The following is a 22,153-nucleotide window of genomic DNA, read 5'->3' as shown; positions in this document are numbered from 1 at the left end:
GTAAATTCAAGGTTGTTAACACAAATACTGTAAATGAAAAGTTTCTGAAAATTGGTAAATGCCACATCAACAACCGTGGCAAATATTCAATGGGAAAAATAAATGAAAACTGACAAGTGCCATCATAAGAGGCTCTTGGTCTGCTATCTGTCTTGATTGTTCTAGTTTCCAGAGACTGATTTTGCAACAAGAAAGTCTATAATATCCTAAAATTAGCTGTTCTTTATTCAAAGCCATGAGTGTCCTGTTGTGCCTAATGAGTGGCGCTTTGTAACATTGGATGTGTATCGAGCAGTTTCCGGCATTGAAAGTGAATCCTGATCTGCTCGACTGCAGGTTCCCAACACTACGTGCTGCTTACAGCTGCATACTTTCCAGCGACACTCCTCTGTGCCCAGCTGGGAGCAATGCTTTGCCACACGATGCCTGTAACTCTGAAGGAAAATGTTTCCAGTACTATTCAGCCGATAACAGAATTGGAATAATGTGGTGTCTTTCTGCTCCTTGAAGTGAAATCCAGTTAGATTTTTCTTCAGTAGATTTCTGGATCACGTTTTTGCATTTTGTTGTTTCCGTTTCCTTTCAGTGAGTGAACTTGAGGAATATTTGAATTATTTTGGAGATCACGTTTTTAAAGTGTGTTCCTTCCCTCTGAGCAGATGCCTCCATACAACCAGCAGGGTGCAGCCAGTTACTGTCAGCAGGGCCAGACACCATATTACAACCAGCAGCAGCCTTCCTACCCTCAACAGCAACGGTTCCCAGTACAGCAGGTATGTTTTATACTAGGCCTTAAAGAAAAACGCTTTTTCATCGCCCCATTTTTCAGCAAGCACTGTTATTGTGATGCTTTCAACACCCATCTCATCTGCTATGCTGCATTGTGATGTGCAGGAGATGGACACTAACTTGGGCTGGACTTTGCATTTTTAAAATTTAAATTGCAGTCATTTGGATTGGTAGTCGTCGTAACTTGGTGACGTGTTCTTCCACAGTTAATGCATGCTACCTGTTGGATATGCTGAGTGGAAGAAACAGCAGTTAATCACCATGTTTCAGATAGCATATGTCCATTTGTATCTTTATGTAGCTGGTGCTGCAAAAGGTTAAGTAGTTGAAAGGTTGATGTAATATGCTTCCACAATTAATAAGATCGTTGGTTCTCACTGGAACAGTGTTGACTAATGTTTGCAGGGAGGTCCCAGTCTAACACGTTCCTGCCTGCTCCTGCTCTTCATACTTGTGTGCTTTTGAGATGGGTATTCATATCTGGAGCCCTGGCTTTTTATCGCCCATAGAGGCCATTTATAATGGCTCCACTGTTGCCTTTGTTCGACCATACAGTTGAAGATTTCAACCAGCTTTCATTTGCCAACATAACCAGAGATCAGTTTTTTGACTAGGTGTTAATCAAGAAAGCAGTAAAGTTTTCTGCTGTTTGACACTTCCCCATCTCTCACTCCTGAAAGTCACGCACTTAACTGATTTGTTAATAGGATCAAATTGGGCCAGTCCTGATCATTGGCAGTTTCTTGTATGATCCAGAATGCATATGAATGCTAGTTTTTCTATCTATTTTGTAGCAGGATTTGTCTCAGGAAGCATTTGCCACTCAGGCTCCGCAGGGGTTGACTTCCAACAAACCCAACCAGGAGGAGCTGACTCTCATGCAGCAGGGACGTCCATCTAGCCTGCCGGTGAGTGACTACCTAGTAGCTGTTCCACACCTGCTTAGACATCCGATAGATGCTGATGATTTAATAGATCACTGCTAGAACAAGTATTCAAGGTATTTTTATGAGGGATGGAGAAATAGCGACACTGCCACAATAAACAAGATTGGAAGCTCCTGTTTTCTACCTCAAAAATTGCTGTTGAAATTTGTTGCAAGGTTTGGGATAAGGCAGGTAGCTGAGATCCAATGTAAGTTTTCAGTAGAGGTAGAGGGTGGAGTAGGTTGGACTGAAATGCACATAGGATTTGGTTCCTTTTTCAAAGTCGTACTTTTTTTTATATTTCCATTACAAGTTGCTCTGGTTACATTTGTAATGGAAAATGTCTTCGGAAACTGGTCATGATGTAATTATGATCACCCTGCTAATGTTGATATTGCAGCCTTTCCACTGGCTGGAAGGCATCATTACAATGTGATAAGTTTATATTGGCAGATTCCATTCTGAATGTGGCCGTAGGAAGTTATAATGGCTGAAATTGACAGTTTTACAACAATGAATGCTCCATTTATCTTCTGTCATTACTCGATAATAGGCAGAACTCGGGAACAAATGGCCAGTTCTGCCATTTTCTTAAGGGTTGGGCTAGTCTTTCACCAGAATTGGCAGGAGACTGCTCATAATTTCTACCCCAAGACTTTTAATTGACGGGAATAGTCAATTATTGCAAATTTGTTCCATATCCCATGTGCAATATGAATTATTGCGTAACTATGTTGCAGTTCACTATTTGTGTTTGTAACATTTCATCGTGAATAATTTTGTTGTAATTTCTAATGGAAGTGTTTGGTTGGTTGACAGCGCTGTAGTGAATTCTTGTCTTCCATTTTTTGAAAACCGCAGTACTGCGTGGAGTCTATTACTGTGAGTGCTGTAACAAGTGTGAGGTGTGACTATTTTGTGCACAGTTTCAACCTAATGGTTATTATTTAGTTTTGCTTTCCAATGTATGAGATCAAACATTTTTACCAAAGTAAACTTTGAAAGGAATGGAAGAGCAGAGAGATTTGTGGCTCAGGTACTCGAATCTTTAAGAACAGTAGGACCACTTCATTAAGTGCTTTAAAATGTATATATTAGGATGTTGAGTTCCATAAAGGAGCAAGAATACAGAATTAGAGGTAATTCTAGCCTTGTTTAAACCATTAGTCAGACTGTAGTTGCAATTACTTTCAAACTTTTGAGGAGTTTTGAGGTAAATCAGAAAAATCTTCCCAGTGGATCTGGGGAAAGGCTAGTGGAATGAAATTAAATGGTGATCCTTTTCACAGAAGACACAGGTGTCACGTGCCTCGTGGCCTCCTGTATAAAATCTTTTGATCAAACAAGATAAGCTTGCACTTAGCTTTAATGTGACCAAATGTCCGAAAGTAACTGCACAATCAGACAAAAATTGCCACCTGGTCAGTGGAGGAGAAATCAGGGCAATTGATCAAAATCTTCTGTGACAATGTGGGCTTGAAGGAGAGGTAGAGCTGATTAGAAGTTCAAAGAGGGATTTGGAGCCTAAGTAGCTAAAGGCAGAGCCAACAGTGTGGCAGAAGAAGCAGGGAAAGAGGTCAGAACTGGAGGAATACAGACTTCAGTCTTGTGGGACTGGAGATTAGAGATGAGGCAAGGAATTTTATACTGTGTGAAAATTTTTAAATCAAAGCAATGTGAACTGGAAGTCTATGTAGCTCATCGAGCACAGGGATAATGGATGGCAGGACTTTGCATGAATTAAGATACAGGCAAGAAGATTTTGATGAGATTAAATTTATGGAGGATAGAAGATGGAAGCCAGCCAAGAGTTTCTTGGAACAGTCATGTCTGGAGATAACACAAGCTCGAATGAGGGTTACAGACAAACTGAGATGTGGAATGTTTGATGGATAATGTTATGGAAGTGGAAGCTTAATAAAAGGCTAACATTTTTATAGAGTTTTAAATGTCCACCAGAAATCTCAGTGCCTTGCATCTAGTGAAGCACACTTGAAGTGCAGTGACTATTGTAATAATGGAGGCCTGCCAGCCAAAATACCCATTGCAAACTCCCACAAGCAGCATTGTGATAAATGACTGGCTATTCTGGTTTTGGTGTTGACGGAGGGTTAGATATTGGCCAGACACTGGCGATAATTCCCCTGTTCTTCAAAATAGTGGAAGCTTTGTAATGGAGAGGAAATAAGGTTGGAAGTTCAGATCATAGCCAGATAGGAAGCTGAGACTGCAAAATGGTCTGGTTCAGCTTCATATAATGGCTAGGTAGAGAGATGAAGTTGGAGACCAGAGAGCATGCTGTGCCTATCATGTCTGGCCTATATGTGATCCATACCCACAGCAAAGTGATTGGCTTTTAACTGTCCCATTAAATGGCCTTGGATCAAAATATTGTTGCATCAAACCAATAAGTTTGACCACTTTGTATTAACCTACGCATTGAACTCAGGCAAAAAAAAAGATATACCATACAAAGTTCTCCTCAGTAATGTCTGAGGGCTAGTGCCAAAATTGGAATAGCTACATCATAGTAGCTGCATAGAAAGCATCATTTCTGGATGTATCACAGTTTGATATGACTCGTGCTGTGACCAAGAGTATAAGAAGCCCAAAAGATTGGGAATACAGCCCAGTCCATCATGCAAATCAGCCTCCTATCCATTGACTCCACATACACTTCCTGCTGTCTCGGAAAAGCAGCAAGCATGATCAAGGACCCCATGCATCCCGGGCATAACTTTCACCTTCTTCGTCGGGAAAAAGGTACCAAAGTCTGAGAACAGATACCAACCGACTCAAGAACAGCTTCTTCCCTGCTGCCGTCAGACTTTTTGAATGGACCTACCTTATATTAAGTTGATTTTTCTCTATGCCCTCCATATGACTGTGACATTATATTCTGCACCTTCTCCCTTCCTTCTCTACATACTCAGTGAACGGTATAGTGCATGAGAAGAATAGTTTTTGCTGTATACCAATACATGTGACAAACAAAATCAAGTTGAGCAGTAAATTGACATGTCTATCAAGCACAGTCACAGACTTTTCTATCACCAATCCTGGTGTCTCCTGTCCCATTTGACACGACAATTGTATTTGAGTGGGGGACATCAATCTGGTAAAGAGTGGTTGGCTAGCACCATGACTGACTGAGTTGGGGCATGCTGGAGGACATGGCTGCAATAATGGGCTATGGCTGGTGATGAAATAGAGGGATGAGATAGAGATGGGCAATAAACGCTGGCCTTCCCAATAATGCGGAAATCCAAATGAAGAAATTAATAAATAAAAATGGAGCCTGATGTGTTTTCAGGTGATGTTGGATAAAAAGAACTGTGTAGATGCAATATAGGAGAGGGATTGATCTTTAAATGGGCTCTAGAGTTAACGTTGTAAATGCACAAAGAAAAGCCATTGCAGAAGGTTCTCTGACTGTGATTGGATAGGTAGGAATGGAACCAGGTGTAATTCTGTTCAGATGGGCAAAGGAGAGAAGATGGAGGAGGGTGGAATGACCAACCATGTGAAAGGTGAAAGTTGAAAGTTCAGGAGGGACTGTGGATGAAGGATGTGTACCAGCTCTTTTAATTAAAACTCAATCAGAACAAAGCTCTGATTTTATTTACATAGGTTGATTTGCTTTGAGTATATTTACAGAGGCTTGCATTCCCCATAGCTCCAACCCTGAATACACCACTGTGGCCCTTAGAGGCCAACCCTGAATACACCACTGGCAGATTTTTGTGCTGAATGAAACTGGTATTATACTGTGTTCATGATGTAGAGATGCTGGCGTTGGACTGTAAGAAGAACACAGTAAGAAGTCTCACAATACCAAGTTAAAGTCAACCAGTTTATTTGATAGTAATCCCACAAGCTTTTGGACACGGTGTTCCTTTGTCAGGTATATGGAAGGTTCTGATCAGAGAAGGGCATATAAAGTCACACACAGTTTACAGAATACTGATTTAGAATGCAAGTCTTTACAGCTAACCTGCTATTCAAGTCTTAAAGATGCAGACAGTATGAGTGGAGATAGCATTAGCATAGGTTAAAGAGATGTGTATTGTCTCCAGACAGGACAGTAAGTGAGATTTTACCAGTCTAGGCAAGTCATGGGGGTTACAGATTGTGCGACATGAACCCAAGATCCCGGTTGAGGCCATCCTTGTGTGCAGAACTTGGCTATCAGTCTGAATGACCGTGACTGCTGAAGTGTTTGCCAACAGGAAGGGAACAGTCTTGCCTGGTGATTGTCGAACGACGTTCATTCATCCGTTGTGTTGACACTACGACAACGGTTGAATGAACATCGCTCGACAATCACCAGGCAAGACTGTTCCCTTCCTGTTGGCGAGCACTTCAGCAGTCATGGGCATTCGGTCTCTGCTCTTCGGGTAAGTGTTCTCTAAGGCGGCCTTCACGACACACGGCAGTGCAGAGTCACTGAGCAGAGACTGATAGCCAGGTTCCGCACATGAGGATATCCTCAACCGAGATCTTGGGTTCATGTTGCACTATCTGTAACCCCCATGACTTGCCTGGGCTTGTAAAATCTCACTTACTGCCCTGTCTGGAGACAATACACATCTCTAACTTATGCTAATACTACCTCCACTCACATTGTCTTCATCTTTAAGACTTGAATAGCAGGTTAGCTGTAAAGACTTGCATTCTAATCAGTATTCTGTAAACTGTGTGAGACTTCATATGCCCTTCTCTGATCAGAACCTTCCACACACCTGACGAAGGAACATATTAATGCTGCAACTTTATAGGACCCTTGTCAAACCCCACTTGGAGTATTGTGCGCAGTTCTGGTCGCCTCACTACAGGAAGGATGTGGAAGCTATTGAGAGGGTACAGAGGAGATTTACAAGGATGTTGCCTGGATTGGGAGGCATGCCTTATGAAGATAGGTTGAGGAGCCTAGGTCTCTTCTCCCTGGAGAGACAAAGGTTGAGAGGCGACCTGATAGAGGTTTATAAAATGTTGGGAGGAATAGATAGGGTGGATTCTCGGAGGCTATTTCCCAGGGCTGAAATGGTCGCTATGAGAGGACACAGGTTTAAGGTGCTGGGAAGCAAGTACAGAGGAGATGTTAGGGATAAGTTTTTCACTCAGAGGATGGTGAGTGAGTGGAATCAGCTGCCGTTGGTGGTGGTAGAGGTGAACTCGCTGAAGTCTTTTAAAAGGCTTCTGGATGAGTACATGGGATCTAATGGGATTGGGAGTTACAGATAGTTCTATGGCTTGGTAGGTATAGATGTGATTGGCGCAACTTGTGGGTCGAAGGGCCTGTTTGTGCTGTAGTGCTATATGTTCTATGAACACCATTTCCGAAAGCTTGTGGGATTATTATCAAATAAACTGGTTGGACTTTAACCTGGTGTTGTGAGACTTCTTACTCTGACTATACTGTTTTTCACAGAGGGAGCATAGCAAATGCCAGTTCTCCTCCCTCAGCTTCCTATTTGACCCATGATATTAGCTTCCAGCCCCAATTATGTCATGTTCTCTATTTGATAGGGTTTGTGTCTGTAACTGTGATAGCAGCATTCTTAATTGAGCTTTTCTTAATCAATTAGAAAACAATTGACCCAAATGGCTTTTGGTTTGAGTTGCTTGATGCAGTGGTTCTCAGCTGGCTCTCTGCATTTTGTAATCTCAGGATCCAGATTCAGTAACCTTCTGTCCCATATCAGTGCTCATTGCTGTCAGGCATAGGCCTGCAATTTGTTGTTTTTGAAGACATTCGCTCTCCCGTTGCTGTTTATTTTGTTACTGGTTATGTGAAGAAACTGACTAAAGTGATTTGCCTCGTTGTAAAACTGTTTCTTGAATTTTCACTCCACATCCTGCTGATTTCCCTATGTTTTCTAACTCTCAAACTGTCCTTCCTCTTTAGGAATCGGGTAATGAGTTGGTGGTACTGACTACTTTTCTCAATTCTAAATGACTCAGCATAAGTTTCCAAACACTCGGTACTTGAATCGTCCAGTGCATGTGGAGAATTGCATCACTGGACAGTGTTTGCATTTTTAAACTTATGCTTGGCCGTAATTACACGAACAGAGGGTTTTTTCCTATATTACAAGCCAAACCTCCCAATCAAAATGGATTGTTACTGCTTGTGGGTGGTATGCTTCAGTTCAGTCATCTCTCAGATACAACTGTACAATAGGTGAAGGGAATTTAGAGTTTGTTTGTATTGTGCTGAAGGGCATTTCATGCACTTAATCTTGGTGTTCTTGAGGTATCCACTACTGCGTTTGCTGAGCTAATATGACACTTGTGCAAAGATTTTATTGTCTTTCATCTTATGACCCATTCTTAAATTTGAATATTTTTCGAGGAGGGGTTATTAGTTTTTTTAATCATGCTTCAGTAAGTGTTGCTGAATTTGCAAGTGAAGAAAAATTTCTATCCATGGAAAAGGTGGTTTGGTATGATTGGTGAGATGAAAACTATTTGCTGACTAGTGATTTGCAGGTACAGCACTAGTTGGGATGTGTAAACTGTAGGTGTGAGATAACTAAAGCTGAGATCTTTCACGTATTTTGCTAAATGTTGGAGACATACATTTTTCACCATTGCATGGCCCTGGTATGTAAATATGTTAACTTGTAGATTTTATTTAAGGATTTGTGTCCTATTATTATGTTGCTGTTCTGCAAATGTCTGCTGTATGGAGAAATGTGACATTGGTAATGCTGAATTGACTATATGATGTGTCAGTCCCTTGTGCATATCCGGTTTGTATGTTTCTTGTATCTCAGCAGGGCAGTGAGTGCTGCTGTTTTTGGGCAGATACTTGAATAAATGGACATGAACCTGAGGCTGATTATGCGGGGAATTCACTAGGCCTGGGAATATTTCAAGGGATGCAACCTCTGTCTAACTAGATGGAACAAGTTAACCAAATTTTGCTTTGTTGCTGGCCTATATATACACATGCATTGTGTGGTTTCACACTGCTCTATCGTCTATCTTCTGAGCTGGGTGTTCGCTTGTAATTGCTTGTGCATTGATATTCAGTGTTGGGGGCCTGCTTCCTGTTACTATTCTGGTGACTCCCTTCAGGGCCTTGCTTCCTGTTTGCATGAATTATGCTGCATCAGGGCCCTGGCATCCTGTTTATGTGTTATGCTTTGTTGGGGCCCAGGTATCCTGTTGCACTGAATTTGCTATTTATTTTCTCAGTTCTACTGTTTGGGGAAAAGTCTCGGTGCATTAATCTGTGAAGTGCACATTATTTTTCTGTCACTTTTTCTCCCAGAAAACAGTTTCCTTATCAAAAAGATATTGAGCATTTTGTGTTGTATCAAAGACTCTTTTAGCAATTCTGCGTGTATGTAAGTATTTTTGCGGACCAGTGACCTGTGGGCAATTACTGTTCTGTCCCATGACATTTTTGAACCAATAATTCAAGCTAACACCAATAATTCAAGGTAGCAGACGATTGAGGCAATAGGCCCTTGCTTGGGGATTTTGAGGTTCAGTGCCTGAGGTCCCTTCAGATCTTGAGACAAGTGATGTTTTTACAATTGAACTTCAAAGAGTGAACAATCTGATTTTTGAATAGGAGGAGAGAAAGTCAATCTTGAGCCACATCACAATAGAATACAGCTTTAGTATCGGAATGGTGACTGAAGCGTTTCCTGTCACCCAATTTTTATGTCTCTTGTCAAGGCATCAACTCCATGGTCCCCAGTAGTTCCTCAACAAATGACAATTCTTTGTGTATTGTCTAGCTGTATAATTATGGAGAGCAGACTTGGTTTTGGTTTAGGCCAACTACACAAATAGGACTGCCTTTATTAATATTAATCTAAGTGGAGCTGTGGTCATTCTGCCTATATGGTAACCTGGTGTTTTCATTCTGTATAGTTTGAACATTGAAAGTGGTATTTGGCTCAGTACTGCACCATGTGATGTAGTCATCCACTGACTTATGGAAGTGCGGTCAGGTTTGATCTTATTTGTGAACAATGACAATTTTTTAAAAACTTGCTTCGCTAGATAATGGATGAAAGTGTAGGTTTTACTCGGCAAAAGTTAAGCTCCCCCAACAGGTGGTGGGTTATCTTGTCAGTGCCTGTGGCGTAATTGATCAGTGTGTTAGTGAAAGGTTGGTGGTTTGAGACCATCCAGGGATGAAGCTTTTACTATTTTCTCACCAGTGGCATTCATAGGTAAGCAATTGCGGGTTGGCAAGTTAAAAATAGCTCATCATACCTGTTGAAATAGTTCAATGTCTTGATGAATTCTTACATCTGTGATAACGTTTCAAGCTGATTACAGAGGCCCTTGGGCAGTAGAAGAATCAGTGTGCCACAATGAGATGAATATTGAACCAATTTTCCCACTCTTGTATCCAAATACTGCCTATTGTAAATTTTCTATTATTTCAATGTTTTAAATTGTTGAATGAAAGCTAAGGTCAAAACTTCAACCATTTCCATTGAATAACAATTATTTTATACTCTGGTATCATTTTGACTTGGATATAGGTCATGGGGCCAGTAGGAAGGTATTGATAAAATGCCTAGGGTTAGAACTAAAAATCAACGTGGGAAAACCTGGCTGTTTATGGACTGACGTGTCCAATGGAGAGAAACCTATAGTTAAACACACAAATTGGGGGACATTAAAGATGTGGGCTTGTGTATGAGTGAGAGAGAGGTTTTAAAGAACCATTCACTCGTAGTGGGACGAGATTGCCAAACGTGGTGAGGAAGGAAGTCGGTGTTAAAGGATGTTTTTGGGCTTCCTGCAGCGTTAATGATCTCCTTTTGCAGTAATTGACTCTGTTGCTGACCTTTGACCTCCCATGAACAGCAAGGCGTGTGCCACTGTCGACTGGTGCAATAAGTACTGTTGCCGTGGCAATTTGCTCAGACAAATCAATGTATTCAGCTTTGAAAATGCAGGATGCACAGTACATCAGTGTTTGGGTTAGTGAGAGCACTGGCATTGTGTGCAAATCTCAAATTGCAGCTAATAATGGAAATTAAAAGTGTAACTCGTGCTGATGTTTTATTGCCCTTCATTGGGGATGGGGGGAGTCCAATTTATGGATTGAATATTTGTGTGGGCAATTCACTCTCCCAGCAAGCTAGTTGTTTCCCTCACTTTTCTGCATGGATGAGAAACGTAATTCAACGTCAGCAGTGATCTTAGTTGTGTAAAGTTAGCAATGGCAATTTTAAAAAGCAGATCCACTAATTTTTTTTAGTAATGGCAATTTAGAAATATGGATCCATTCCATTTGAAGTGGAAGCAACCTTTCCCAGGTTGTATGGGTGTTGATCTCGTTTAAGCAATTATGATATTTATATTTACCAAATCTGTCTTTATTCCCTGTAATGTTAAAAGTATAACATTAAGTTACACATGGTCCTCACTGAATCAGACTCTTCTGATTAAGGCTGAAGATTGTTGCATCTATTGTTAACCGCTGCTCCTGAAGGGTCATCCTGATTTTTGGGTTATTATTTTAAATTTAATTGTAAATATTCTTTGCAGCTGTAATCAACAGTTGAGGTGGAAAAATGATAGATTTTTGTTTTATCAATCCTGCACAGACTTCAGCTGCACAAAATGTTGGTACTCCTGTATTGGATGATAGGAGAATTTCATTTTAGGAACTACTATTGATTGTTTTTAGCTGTTTGTGTGGTTTCAAATGTATCTGAACCCGTTCCTTAAGTTGAGTGAATAGTAAAAGCAGTTCTGAGCTGGGAGATAGTGGGGTTGTGATAAGTATGCAGCATATAACAAATTCTTGACAATTCACATCCACTCAACTGATAGTTTTAAATAAGAGGATTAGCTTGTGTTATTATTTATTGGAGAGCTTGATTTCCATTAGGCTATTCTGTAACTGCTATCCCTGTTTTTGAGAATTTATGCCACAGACCAGATTAATCAAACACAAGTCGCGTAACTCATCTGCAGTTAATTTTATGTTGTGATATAAACTTGTTGGCTTGTGGAGAAGCAAAAGGAAATAAGAAATTTACATTCTTAAATGAATCTTGCAATAGTGGTTGCAAATGAAACCTGTTCTGGTCTATCTTGAAATTGTCACAGTTAACACTATTAAACAGGATGATGCCTTACAGTTGAGTATGTGAGATGTCCAGTTTGGAAGCTATTTCTATTCTTGCTTTATCTGCATGCGAGCTGCAACACATGAGTCTCCCCATTGAATCTTGAGATCAATATGTGCATGGGCTGATCTGATCTATGCATTTATTCAGTAAGGTGAAGGCAAAAGAGGCAGATGCTGGAATCTGAAATAAAAACTAAAAATGCTGGAAAATCTCAGCAGGTCTGACAGCATCTGTGCACTGAGAATAAAGCTAATGTTTCAAGACAGGGTGATTCTTCATCAGCTCCTGAAGGTTCACCCTGACTCAAAGTTGGATCTGTTCTCTCTACACAGATGCTGTCAGACCTGCTGAAATTTTCCAGCATTTTCTGCTTTTGCTCCATTTATTCATTGTTGATCCATATCCCTTAATTCCCTTGCACAAGAAAACTTTCAATTCCAGTCTTGAAAATTTGCTTCCACAGTGTTTTGGGGAAGAGCATTTCAAATTTTTGTTGTTGTTCCTATACGGCTCACTCTTAATTTTAAGATTGTGCTCTTGTTCTGGATTCTTCTGCTTCAGAAAATTGTTTCTGTTTACTAGAATTGTGTTTTAAAATATAATTTGATCTTTTATTGTCATGTATTAATATGCAGTGAGAAGTATTGTTTCTTGCGCACTATACAAAGTATACCCTTCATAGAGAAGGAGTGAGTGAGTGCAGAATGTAGTGTTAGTCTTTTTTCATTCATTCATGGAACATGGCTGTCGCTGGCTGGCTGTCATTTATTGCCCATCCCTAGTTGCCCTTGAGAAGGTTGTGAGCTGCTGCCTTGAACAGTTGCAGTCTGTGTCTGTAGATTGACCCACAATGCTATTAGGGAGGGACTTCCTGGATTTTAACCCAGCGATTGTGAAGGAATGGCAGTATATTTCCAAGTCAGGTTGGTGAGTGGCTTCGAGGGGAACTTGCAAATGGTGGGGTGTTCCCATTTATCTGCTGCCCTATCCTTCTGGATGGAAATGGCCATGGTTTGGAAGGTGCTGTCTGAGGATTTTTGGTGTATAGTCATAACTAGGGTGCAGAGAAAGATCATCTTAGTGCGAGATAGGTTCATTCAACAGTCTGATGGCAGCAGATGTTTTCTTGAGTCGGTTTGTATGTGACCTCAAACTTTAACATCTTTTTCCCAATGGAAGAAGGTGGAAGATAGTATGTCCGGGGTACGTGGGGTCCTTAATTATGCTAGCTGCTTGACAGAGTCAATGGATAGGAGGCTGGTTTGCATGATGATTGGGCTACATTTGTAACCTTTTGTAGTTTCTGCAGTCTTGGTCAGAGCAGAAGCCATACCAATTTGTGATACAACCAAAAAGAATGCTTTCTATGGTTAATCTGAAAAGTTGCTGAGAGTCATAGGTGATGTGCCAAATGTCCTTAGTTTCCTGAGAAAGTAAAGACATTGATGGGCCTTCTTAACTATAGCGTTGGCATTGTGTGTGTGTGTGTGTGTGTGTGTGTGTGTGTGTGTGTGTGTGTGTGTGTGTGGGGTGGAGGGGGCAGTTCATGACCATTTCTACTCTGTCCCTGTTGATGTAGATGGGCACGTTTTCACTACGCTTCCTGAAACCAATAATAATCTCCATTTTGTTGACATTAAGAGAGAAATTATTGTCGTCGCACCAGTTCACCAGATTTTCTATCTTATTCCTGTACTCTGTCTTGTCTTTGTTTGAGATCCAACTCACTATGGTGGTGTCATCAGCAAACTTGAAAACTGAGTTGGAGGGGAATTTGGCCCCACAGTCATAGATGTCTAAGGAGTTGATAACATAGCCTTGTAGGGCAGTGGTGTTGAAGATGATCGTGGCGGAGGTGTTATTGCCTATCCTTACTGATTGCAGTCTGTGGATTAGGCAGTTCAGGATCCAGTTTGAGTGAGGAGCTGAGGCCCAGGCCACTGAGTTTGGAGATGAGTTTCGTAGCAGTAATGGAATTGAAGGCTGAGCTGCAGTCAATAAATTGCAAAGACATAGGTGTCTTTGTTATCTAGGTGTTCCAGGATTAAGTGCTGGGCCAGAGAGATGGCGTCTGCAGTGGACCTGTTGCAGTGGTAGGTGAGCTGTAATTGGGCAGTCTTGGAGGCTGGAATTGATTCGTGCCATGACTAATCTTTCGAAGCACTTCATAATGATGGATGTCTGAGCCGCTGTACGATAGTCATTAAAGTGTGATGCTTGGCTCTCCTTAGGTACCGGGGTGCTGGTTGTCATCTTGAAGCAGGTAGGGACCTCAGGTTGTTGTAGAGTGGTTGAAGATGACTGCAAATACTCCAGCCAGCTGATCTATGCAGGATTTGAGTACTCGTCCGGATACCCGACCTGGGCCAGTTGCTTTTTGTGGATTGACGTTCGAGAAGGCTGCTCTGACATCTGCAATGTGGTGACCTCAGATATAAGTTCATCAGAGGCTTCCTGGGTGGAGGGCAGCTCTCGCTGATCTCTTGCTCAAAACGGGCATAGAATGCATTGAGTACATCAAGGAGGGGTGCACTGGAGTTGGCGGGGGTGTGCATGGCCAGCCTGGGACTCTAGTTGGGTCCAGTACTGTCTTTTTGGCAGCTTTGATGGGTCTCCCTAGATCATATCTGGCTTCCTTGTATAGGTCCGGGTGGCCTGACTTGAATGCCTTAGACCTAGACTTCAGCAAGCAGTGGATGTCCCTATTCATCCATGATTTGCTTCTTAGGCACACAGTTTTCTACATACTTATTAATGAAGTCAGTTAATGTAGTGTCCTACTCGTTCAGGCTGGTCGCAGAGATTTAAGTACTGACCAGTCCACTGACTGAGCAGCCCCATAGGAGATCATTGATTCCTGAGACCAACATGGCACGACTTTCTTTGACGGGTTCTCTGGCGGCTTCAGTTTTTGCTTGTAAACTGGGAGCCTTGTGATCTGATTTGCCAAAGTGTGGACAGGCAATAGAGCAGTAGGCATATTTGTTATTTGTGCACCAGTGGTCTAGGATGTTTGGGCCTCTGGTGGAACAGGAGGCGTGTTGGCGGTAACTTGGTAGTACACTCTTGAGCTTTGCCTGATTGAAGTCCCTGGCCATGATGAACAAGGCCTCGGGTATTTCGTCTCGAGACTATTTATGGTGGTGCATGTTTCATGTACTCATGGGATGGGATGTAAACTGCCGTCAGGATAATGGAGGTGACCTCCTGCAGAAGGTAGTAGGGCGGCATTTTAGCGTCAGGTATCCTAGGTCCAGTGAAAAGAAACTTGCCAGTTCTGCTGCGTCTAGACATCACGAGGTGTTGATTAGGAAGCAGATCTAAGTTTTTAATTTTCAATGAATTTTAAAGTTTTTAAGTGCCATGATTAAATCACCCCATGCCATCTAAACTGTAAGGAATACAAGCCAATTTATGTTTAAAATTTAATCCTTTCACTGCTGGTACCATTCTGACAAATCTATGCTGCGTCTCCTCCAAGGCCTATAATTGTTCCTCAGGTGGGGGCGTCCTCTCATCCCAAAGGTGTCTGTGCAACTGAAACATTAGTTCCTTGAGATAAATGCCCAGTGATCTTTTTGATTACAGTTTTGAACTTTGTCACTGATTTTTGTATGTTGCTAACCCGTTGCTTCCCTGCAGTGCTCATGTAAGCAAAGTGGAAGACCTCATGTTGAATTCCACCTGCCATAATTTTGCCCAGATACTTAACCTGTCCCTTGTCCTTTAGTGACTTCCTCCTCACATCCACACAAATTGCATCGTTTCCCAACTTGGTGTCATCTGCAGACTTGGATGTGCTATATGCTAATCTTTCTTCTGAGTCAAGTAAACTCCTGAGACCCCAGTGGAGATCTCTGTGACCACAACTTTGCACATCCTGCCAATCAGAATAAATCTTTATTCCTTACTGCCTGATTCCCAACTGCCAATCAGTTACCAATTCGTGTCACCAGGTTACTTCCAATTTCATGCTCATTCCTTACCTCAGTGTGGGACCTTGCCACATGCCTTATGAAAGTCCATATACATGGCTTCCATCCTAATTTGCATTCTATTGATTTCAACAAATCCAACTAGCTTAGTCAGACCTAACCTGTCATTCACAAATTCTTGCAGACGCTGTTTGATCAACTGGTACTTATCCAAGTTCTCAGTCACTCATAGAATTATGGAAACCCTACAGTGCAGGAAGAGGCTATTCAGCCCATCAAGTCTGCACTGACCACAATCCCACCCAAGCCTATCTCTGTATCTCTACATATTCACCTGCTAATCCTCTAACGTACACATCTCAGGAGACTACGGGACAATCAACCTAACCTGCACATCTTTGGACTGTGGGAGGAAACCGGAGCACCCGGAGGAAATCCATGCAGAGATGGGGAGAATGTCTTGTGGAGTTTGCACAATGACCCAGGCTGAGAATCAAACCCAGGTCCCTGGAGCTGTGAACGGCAGTGCTAACCACTCTGCTGCCTTGTCTCTGATTTCTTCTCCTCCACAGTTTGTAAACTGGCAGACTTGTGACTATCTGATTTCCTGCTGCTTCTCTAAATGGAGGGATGTTTGCAATTTTCCAATCAAAAAATACAATTTCTGAACCTAGAAAGGTTTTGGAAAATTGTGACCAATGCATATGTAATTTCCTTAGTATTTTAGTCCCTGGGCTGGAAGCTATGACATCTGGGCATTTATCTGTCTTTAGTCCCATTATTTTCTCAATTACCATTTCAAAATTACCACTAAGTTCCTCCTGCTGATTTATATTTAGGTTCCTTTGTGTTGTTTGTATTTTGTCCTCTTTCTCCTTTGTGAGGATGGATACAAATCAGTAATTGAACAAGTGTGCCATTTTCTTATTATCAATTATAATCTCTTCATGGTTGAAAATTGACTGACCTTTGTCCGATACTGCAAGGGGATAACCCTGCAGTGTTTGTTTGGATCTTAAACCATTAATCGGAAGTTATATGAATTACTTCAATTAATCTTGGTTTGATGTGTTGTGATTGATTAAATACACAAAGCCACAAAGAATATTTTTAACCTTAAAACAAAAACTCTTTCTCCTGAAACCCCAGAAACACTCATTATTGAGATGCTTTGAAAAATGTGGCATCTAATTCAGAAATGTTGTCTTTTGGCCAATTGCAGTACTGGCTTTAGGAAGATGTGATAAATTGGAGTTTACCAAATCCTTTGACACTGGTGTGTATGGTTTAAATTAATGATAAATTCATGTAATTGTTCTGACGAACATTGGTGTTAAATCATTAAACAATTAGAAGTTATTTGAAGTGTTTTCATTTTCAGTAATTGCTTCATGTATTGTCCTGGGAGAAATTGATTTCTAACTGAACAGGCTTTGTGTAAAATGAATGTACTGCTGCCTTAGAAGGAGCATGGATATCAAGTGGAATCTGCAAGTTGAAAGAATTGAACTAGTGCATGGGAAAATGTGCTGTGACTGCTTGGCTGCAGGTTTATACCAATATCATGTGCTGCAAATGCCAGAGTGTATCTGCTTGGGGCTGTGATTAACTGCAGAAGTTGAATGCCCTGGTGTGTTCTTTTTAAACTATCCAACCACAACTTTCCTTGTGGTCATGTTGATTCTCGGTTGCAGCTAGCATCTCACCGTGGTGCTTATTGTTGAAGTATAGGCAGCCGATTGTACTGGTGTCAGAGTGAGAACAGTGATTAGGAAATCCTGACTTTCCCTCACCCAAGAGCACCTAGCTGATAATCATGCCTCTACTTGTCACTGATGAAGGGGGCATTTTTTAAAATCAAATTGGATTGTGTAGAACATGTGTTCCATCCTGATGAACGAGTGCAAAACTTGAGAATGTTGCTTATATGAACTGTTGCTTTGACTTGAGCAAAAATAGGGAGGAGCTTATAGGGTTAGTGCAGAAAGTCCCTCAGCCTTTTCTCTCTCTCCAGGAAAGAAACCCAGCATGCTTAACCTTTCCTGATAAGTTTAACCTCACATTCAGATATCCTTGTGAATTGTTTTTACATTTTCTCTAGTGTCTCTGTCCTTAACTCAGGACGCAATACGCCAGTACACAAAGTTCAATGCAAGTTTAACACAATCTACCTGCTTTTCAATTCTATCCCATTGGAAATAAAAATTTAGTGTTATAAATAGACAGTAGAAAGTTCAGGCTTGCTCTACACAGCCCCGTAAGACATCACCGCTCAAGCTAAAATTGGCTTCTCTGGTGTAACACTTCAGTGCTAGCCTTATAAGCTCCTGTTTCCTTGCTGTAATAATTATGAAAATCTTTGATAAGGAACAATAGTGATGTGTATTTATATGTTGCTTTTAATGGAATAAAACCGTTCAAGGCACTTCACGGGCATGAGAAGGGCAATATTAGAGCCAATGAGCAAAAGCTTGGTCAGAGGAGCAACTTTTGAAGGATAAAAGTGAGGTGAAGAGCTTTGGGGAGGAGATTTCAGAGCTTAAAATCTAAGCAACTTAAGGAATGCCACCAAAAGTGGTGCATTTAAAATCGGGTTCTTGAATGTTCAGAATTGGAGCAGAGATCTTGGAGCATTGCAGAGCTGAAGGAGGTTATAGAAATAGGGAGGGGTGAAGCTATGGAGGGGTTTGAAAACAAAGATGAGAGTTGTAAAGTGTAGGTGTTGCTTAACCACGAGCCAGCGTAGGTCAGTATGCACTTCGCCAATTGGGATGTAGACCGAGTTTTCAATTATATTTTACATTACATTTCGAATATGGACAGTTGACCTGGGTAAATTGGAATAGCCAATGCTAGAGGTAACAAAGGCATGGATGAGGGTTTCAGAAGCAGATGAGATGCAGCTGGGGAGAAGTTGAGTGATGTTACTGAAATGGAAATAGACTATCTTAGTTTGTCGCTAATATAAGGTTGGAAATTCATCTTGGTCAGATATAACATCAAGGTTGTGAATGATTTGGTTCAGCCTCAGGCATTTGACAGGGAGGGATGCAGTTAGTGGCTAAGGAGTGGAGTTTGTGATGGCAAATGAAGGCAATGGCTACAGGTCCCATGCTGAAACTATAGTTAAGAAAGCCCACCAATGCCTCTACTTTCTTGAGGACTAAAGAAATTTGGCATGTCAGCTACGACTCTTTCCAACTTTTACAGATGCATCATAGAAAGCATTCTTTCTGGTTGTATCACAGCTTGGTGTGGCTCCTGCTCTACCCAAGACCGCAAGAAACTACAAAAGATCACGAATGTAGCCCAATCTATCACGCAAACTAGCCTCCCATCCATTGACTCTGCCTATACTTCCCGCTATCTCGGCAAAGCAGCCAGCATAATTAAGGATCCCACGCACTCCAGAAGTTCTCTCTTCCACCTCCTTCATTGGGAAAAAGATACAAAAGTCTGAGGTCACGTACCAGCTGACTCAAGAACAGCTTCTTTCTTGCTGCTGTCAGACTTTTGAATGGACTTACCTTGCGTTAAGCTGATCTTTGCCTACACACTAGCTATGACAGTAACACTACATTCTGCACCCTCTCCTCTAAGAACGGTATGCTTTGTCTGTATAACGCACAAGAAACAATACTTTTCACTGTTAATACATGTGACAGTAATAAATCAAATCAAACAAGCTTCCTCGTATTTAGTTGGAGGAATTTCTGCTTTTCTAGTACAGGATGTTGGATAAGCAGTCTGACACTTTAGGGACGGTAGAGGAGTCGTGATTGGGTGTTGTTGCTTGACATGTGGAAACTGATATCCTGAGAAGCAACATAAAAGTGAAAAATAGTAGGAAATAGTAGAGGGGTGCCAAGTATAAATCCTTGGATATCAGAATACATATATTGTTTCCACTTGTAGGAAGAGCAAAATGAATAGCTACAATAAGTCTAATCAAATGAGAAATTCAAAAGAAGCTGTTTCTGTGTGGCACGGTGACAGTGGTTAGTGCTGCTGCCTCACAGCGCCAGGGACCCAGGTTAATTTCTGGCTTGGGTGATGTCTGTGTGGAGTTTGCATATTCTCACTGTGTCTGTTGATTTCCTTCAGGTGCTTCAGTTTCCTTCCACAGTCCAAAGAGGTGTGGGTTAGGTGGATTAGCCATGGTAAATTGCCCCTTAGTGTCAGGGGGATTAGCAGGGTAAATACGTGAGGTTACAAGGATAGGGCCTGGTGGGATTGTTGCCGATGCAGGTTCAGTGGGTTGAATGGTCTCCTTTTGCACTGTAGGAATCCTATGATTCTTCACCCAGAAAATACTGAACGTGGAATTTAATATGGCATGGGGCAGTTGGCACATTTACGTGGAAGCTTGATAACATCAGTGAGAAAGGAACTGAGGGCTGTACTGCTGGTTAGATGAGGGTGCTGCGAATGGTTAGGTGCGGAAGGATTGACAAAGGCTCCGTGAAACACATACTCCAGCATGGACTATTCAGATCAACTATTTCTATGCTGTAAATACTAGGTAAACATGTGAAGCCACACAAATGGCAACCCCTCAGTGCAGAGTTCAGTGTGCCGATATGGGGCAGAGTGAGTTGTGGGGGTGTGAGAAGCTTCAGTGATTTGATGTGCTTTCGTTGCCACAATCACGACTAATGATTAAATGTCCTTGGCACTATGATTGACCTTTGATCCTTTCAGTAGGTGCCAAGAAGCGATGTTGTAGATCTGTCTCCCGGCACTTGCTAGATGTCAAAGCATCGTAAGCAGAGTGCAAGAAACGGAGCACTGTGAGATTGACATGTGACCCAATTTGAAATATGTGGATGCATATCTGATTCCATATTCCGACAGACACTAAAGTGAATAAAGTTGGCAGTGCAAAAAGCATGGTTGCGTATTTCTGTTGCACGTGGTTTATATCCAGCCACCTTTGTTGCAATTTTCTTGAAAGATACTGGGTTTGGTGCATAAATGATCCTGTGCTGCTCATTTCATAGGATGCAACATAACAGTCAAAAGTTGTGTAATCTGTATGCCTTGAGGTTTAAGTTTAGTGCTGATGGGGTAGTAGGTGGGGGGAGGTATGATTGAACAAGAGAATGGGGGGGGGGAAGAATGAGGTCTCCATTTTATCTTAAACTTTTTAATACTCTTTGCTTTCATTTTCAAATACAGGAGGTCTGATGCCCGCTTCCTCTTTGTAAATAGTGAGATGGAGTGAGGATAGTATGACCTGCTTTGGCTCTGTGCTTTGCTCGCCTTAGCTTGCTGTTTGATGTTGGGTTTACCAATGACTATGACAATCCATAAAGCCTCACTACTTTTTGAGATGACTCCTGTGTTATAATTTCTCACTTTTTAATAAAAGTTCTTTATTTTTCCCCTTAATATGTTTACTGAGGTATCTAGGTGACTGCCATCATTAACCAGTTTAAAATCTACTTGTGAATTTTCCAATTTTACAGAATTCAGCATTTAAGATAAAATCTGGACTGATTATTGGATGTTGTACCACTGAGGGGCTGCAGATTGTGGCTGCTAAGCCTGAGTAACCAATGGCTACCTCAGTTAGTACTTGCAACACATGTCAATACATGTGTCTATATCTGAATGTACATGTATGTGTATGTCAGTGTGGTTTTTGACAGTTAAAACCTTTCTTCTCAGCCTGAACTGGATTTAAATCAGGTCTGAGATGTTGAAGGACTGCTTCACAAACGACAGCTGAGTTTGTGCAGAATGTTTTCAATCTCATTATAAATGAAGTGTGAAGGGAGAATATTTGGATTGCAAGAAGGTGAAATTTTTGGATAATTTTTAATTGTTTTTATTGAAGATTTTCCATTTTACCAAATAATGCAATAATCCCCAAAAATCATCATTCCAAATATACATTCAGAAAAGACCGGAACATATCATAACAATTGGATTATTGAGCACAAACCATTGTGAGGGGTGCCTCTCCTTGCATAATCAGAACAGGATAAAGCCATGAACATGTGGCACAATGCTGTATACTCTCACCCACAGAATAACAGAGGACCAAGCTGCATAGCATAAGGGAGCCCCTGTGGATCAAATACAACCAATCAGGGTTTAAAACAGCACCCCCAAATCGCTGAACAATGTAAGGATATCCCAGAAAGAGGGGAACATCAGGTATATAACCCTAAAGTCAGGTGCGTAACATTGTGCGTCCTCACATATAGGATAACAGGAGCAGGGCCACACAGCCTCATGGGAAGAAGACAGATAAAAGAGCCTAGATATCTAAACTCACCTTCAGTTCCCACAGATAACAGGATACCTTCCACTAGGAGTACAATCTCCACACCTTCCAAATACAAATTTTCGGAATAGCTGCCACCGATGCGTACATAGC

The 22,153-nt window shown here is 41.4% G+C and overlaps 1 protein-coding gene across 1 annotated transcript in view; it reads left to right on the top strand.

Annotated features, from left to right (window-relative positions):
• Positions 1–14,312, top strand: part of LOC145338794 (AT-rich interactive domain-containing protein 1B-like) — a 70,287-nt gene extending 55,975 nt beyond the window's left edge. Inside the window, exons 3-6 of the mRNA XM_080183186.1 lie at positions 660–773; positions 1,584–1,697; positions 7,624–7,630; positions 14,065–14,312. Of these exons, the coding sequence (XP_080039312.1) occupies positions 660–773; positions 1,584–1,697; positions 7,624–7,630; positions 14,065–14,312 (483 nt within the window). The remainder of the gene's footprint in view (positions 1–659; positions 774–1,583; positions 1,698–7,623; positions 7,631–14,064) is intronic.
• Positions 14,313–22,153: the final 7,841 nt, after the last annotated feature.

The sequence above is a fragment of the Carcharhinus amblyrhynchos genome, unplaced genomic scaffold (genome assembly GCF_965287045.1).
Source record: "Carcharhinus amblyrhynchos unplaced genomic scaffold, sCarAmb.v2.hapA chromosome_178, whole genome shotgun sequence".
NCBI classification, from domain to species: domain Eukaryota; kingdom Metazoa; phylum Chordata; class Chondrichthyes; order Carcharhiniformes; family Carcharhinidae; genus Carcharhinus; species Carcharhinus amblyrhynchos.
This window is presented reverse-complemented; position numbering and strand designations above follow the sequence as displayed.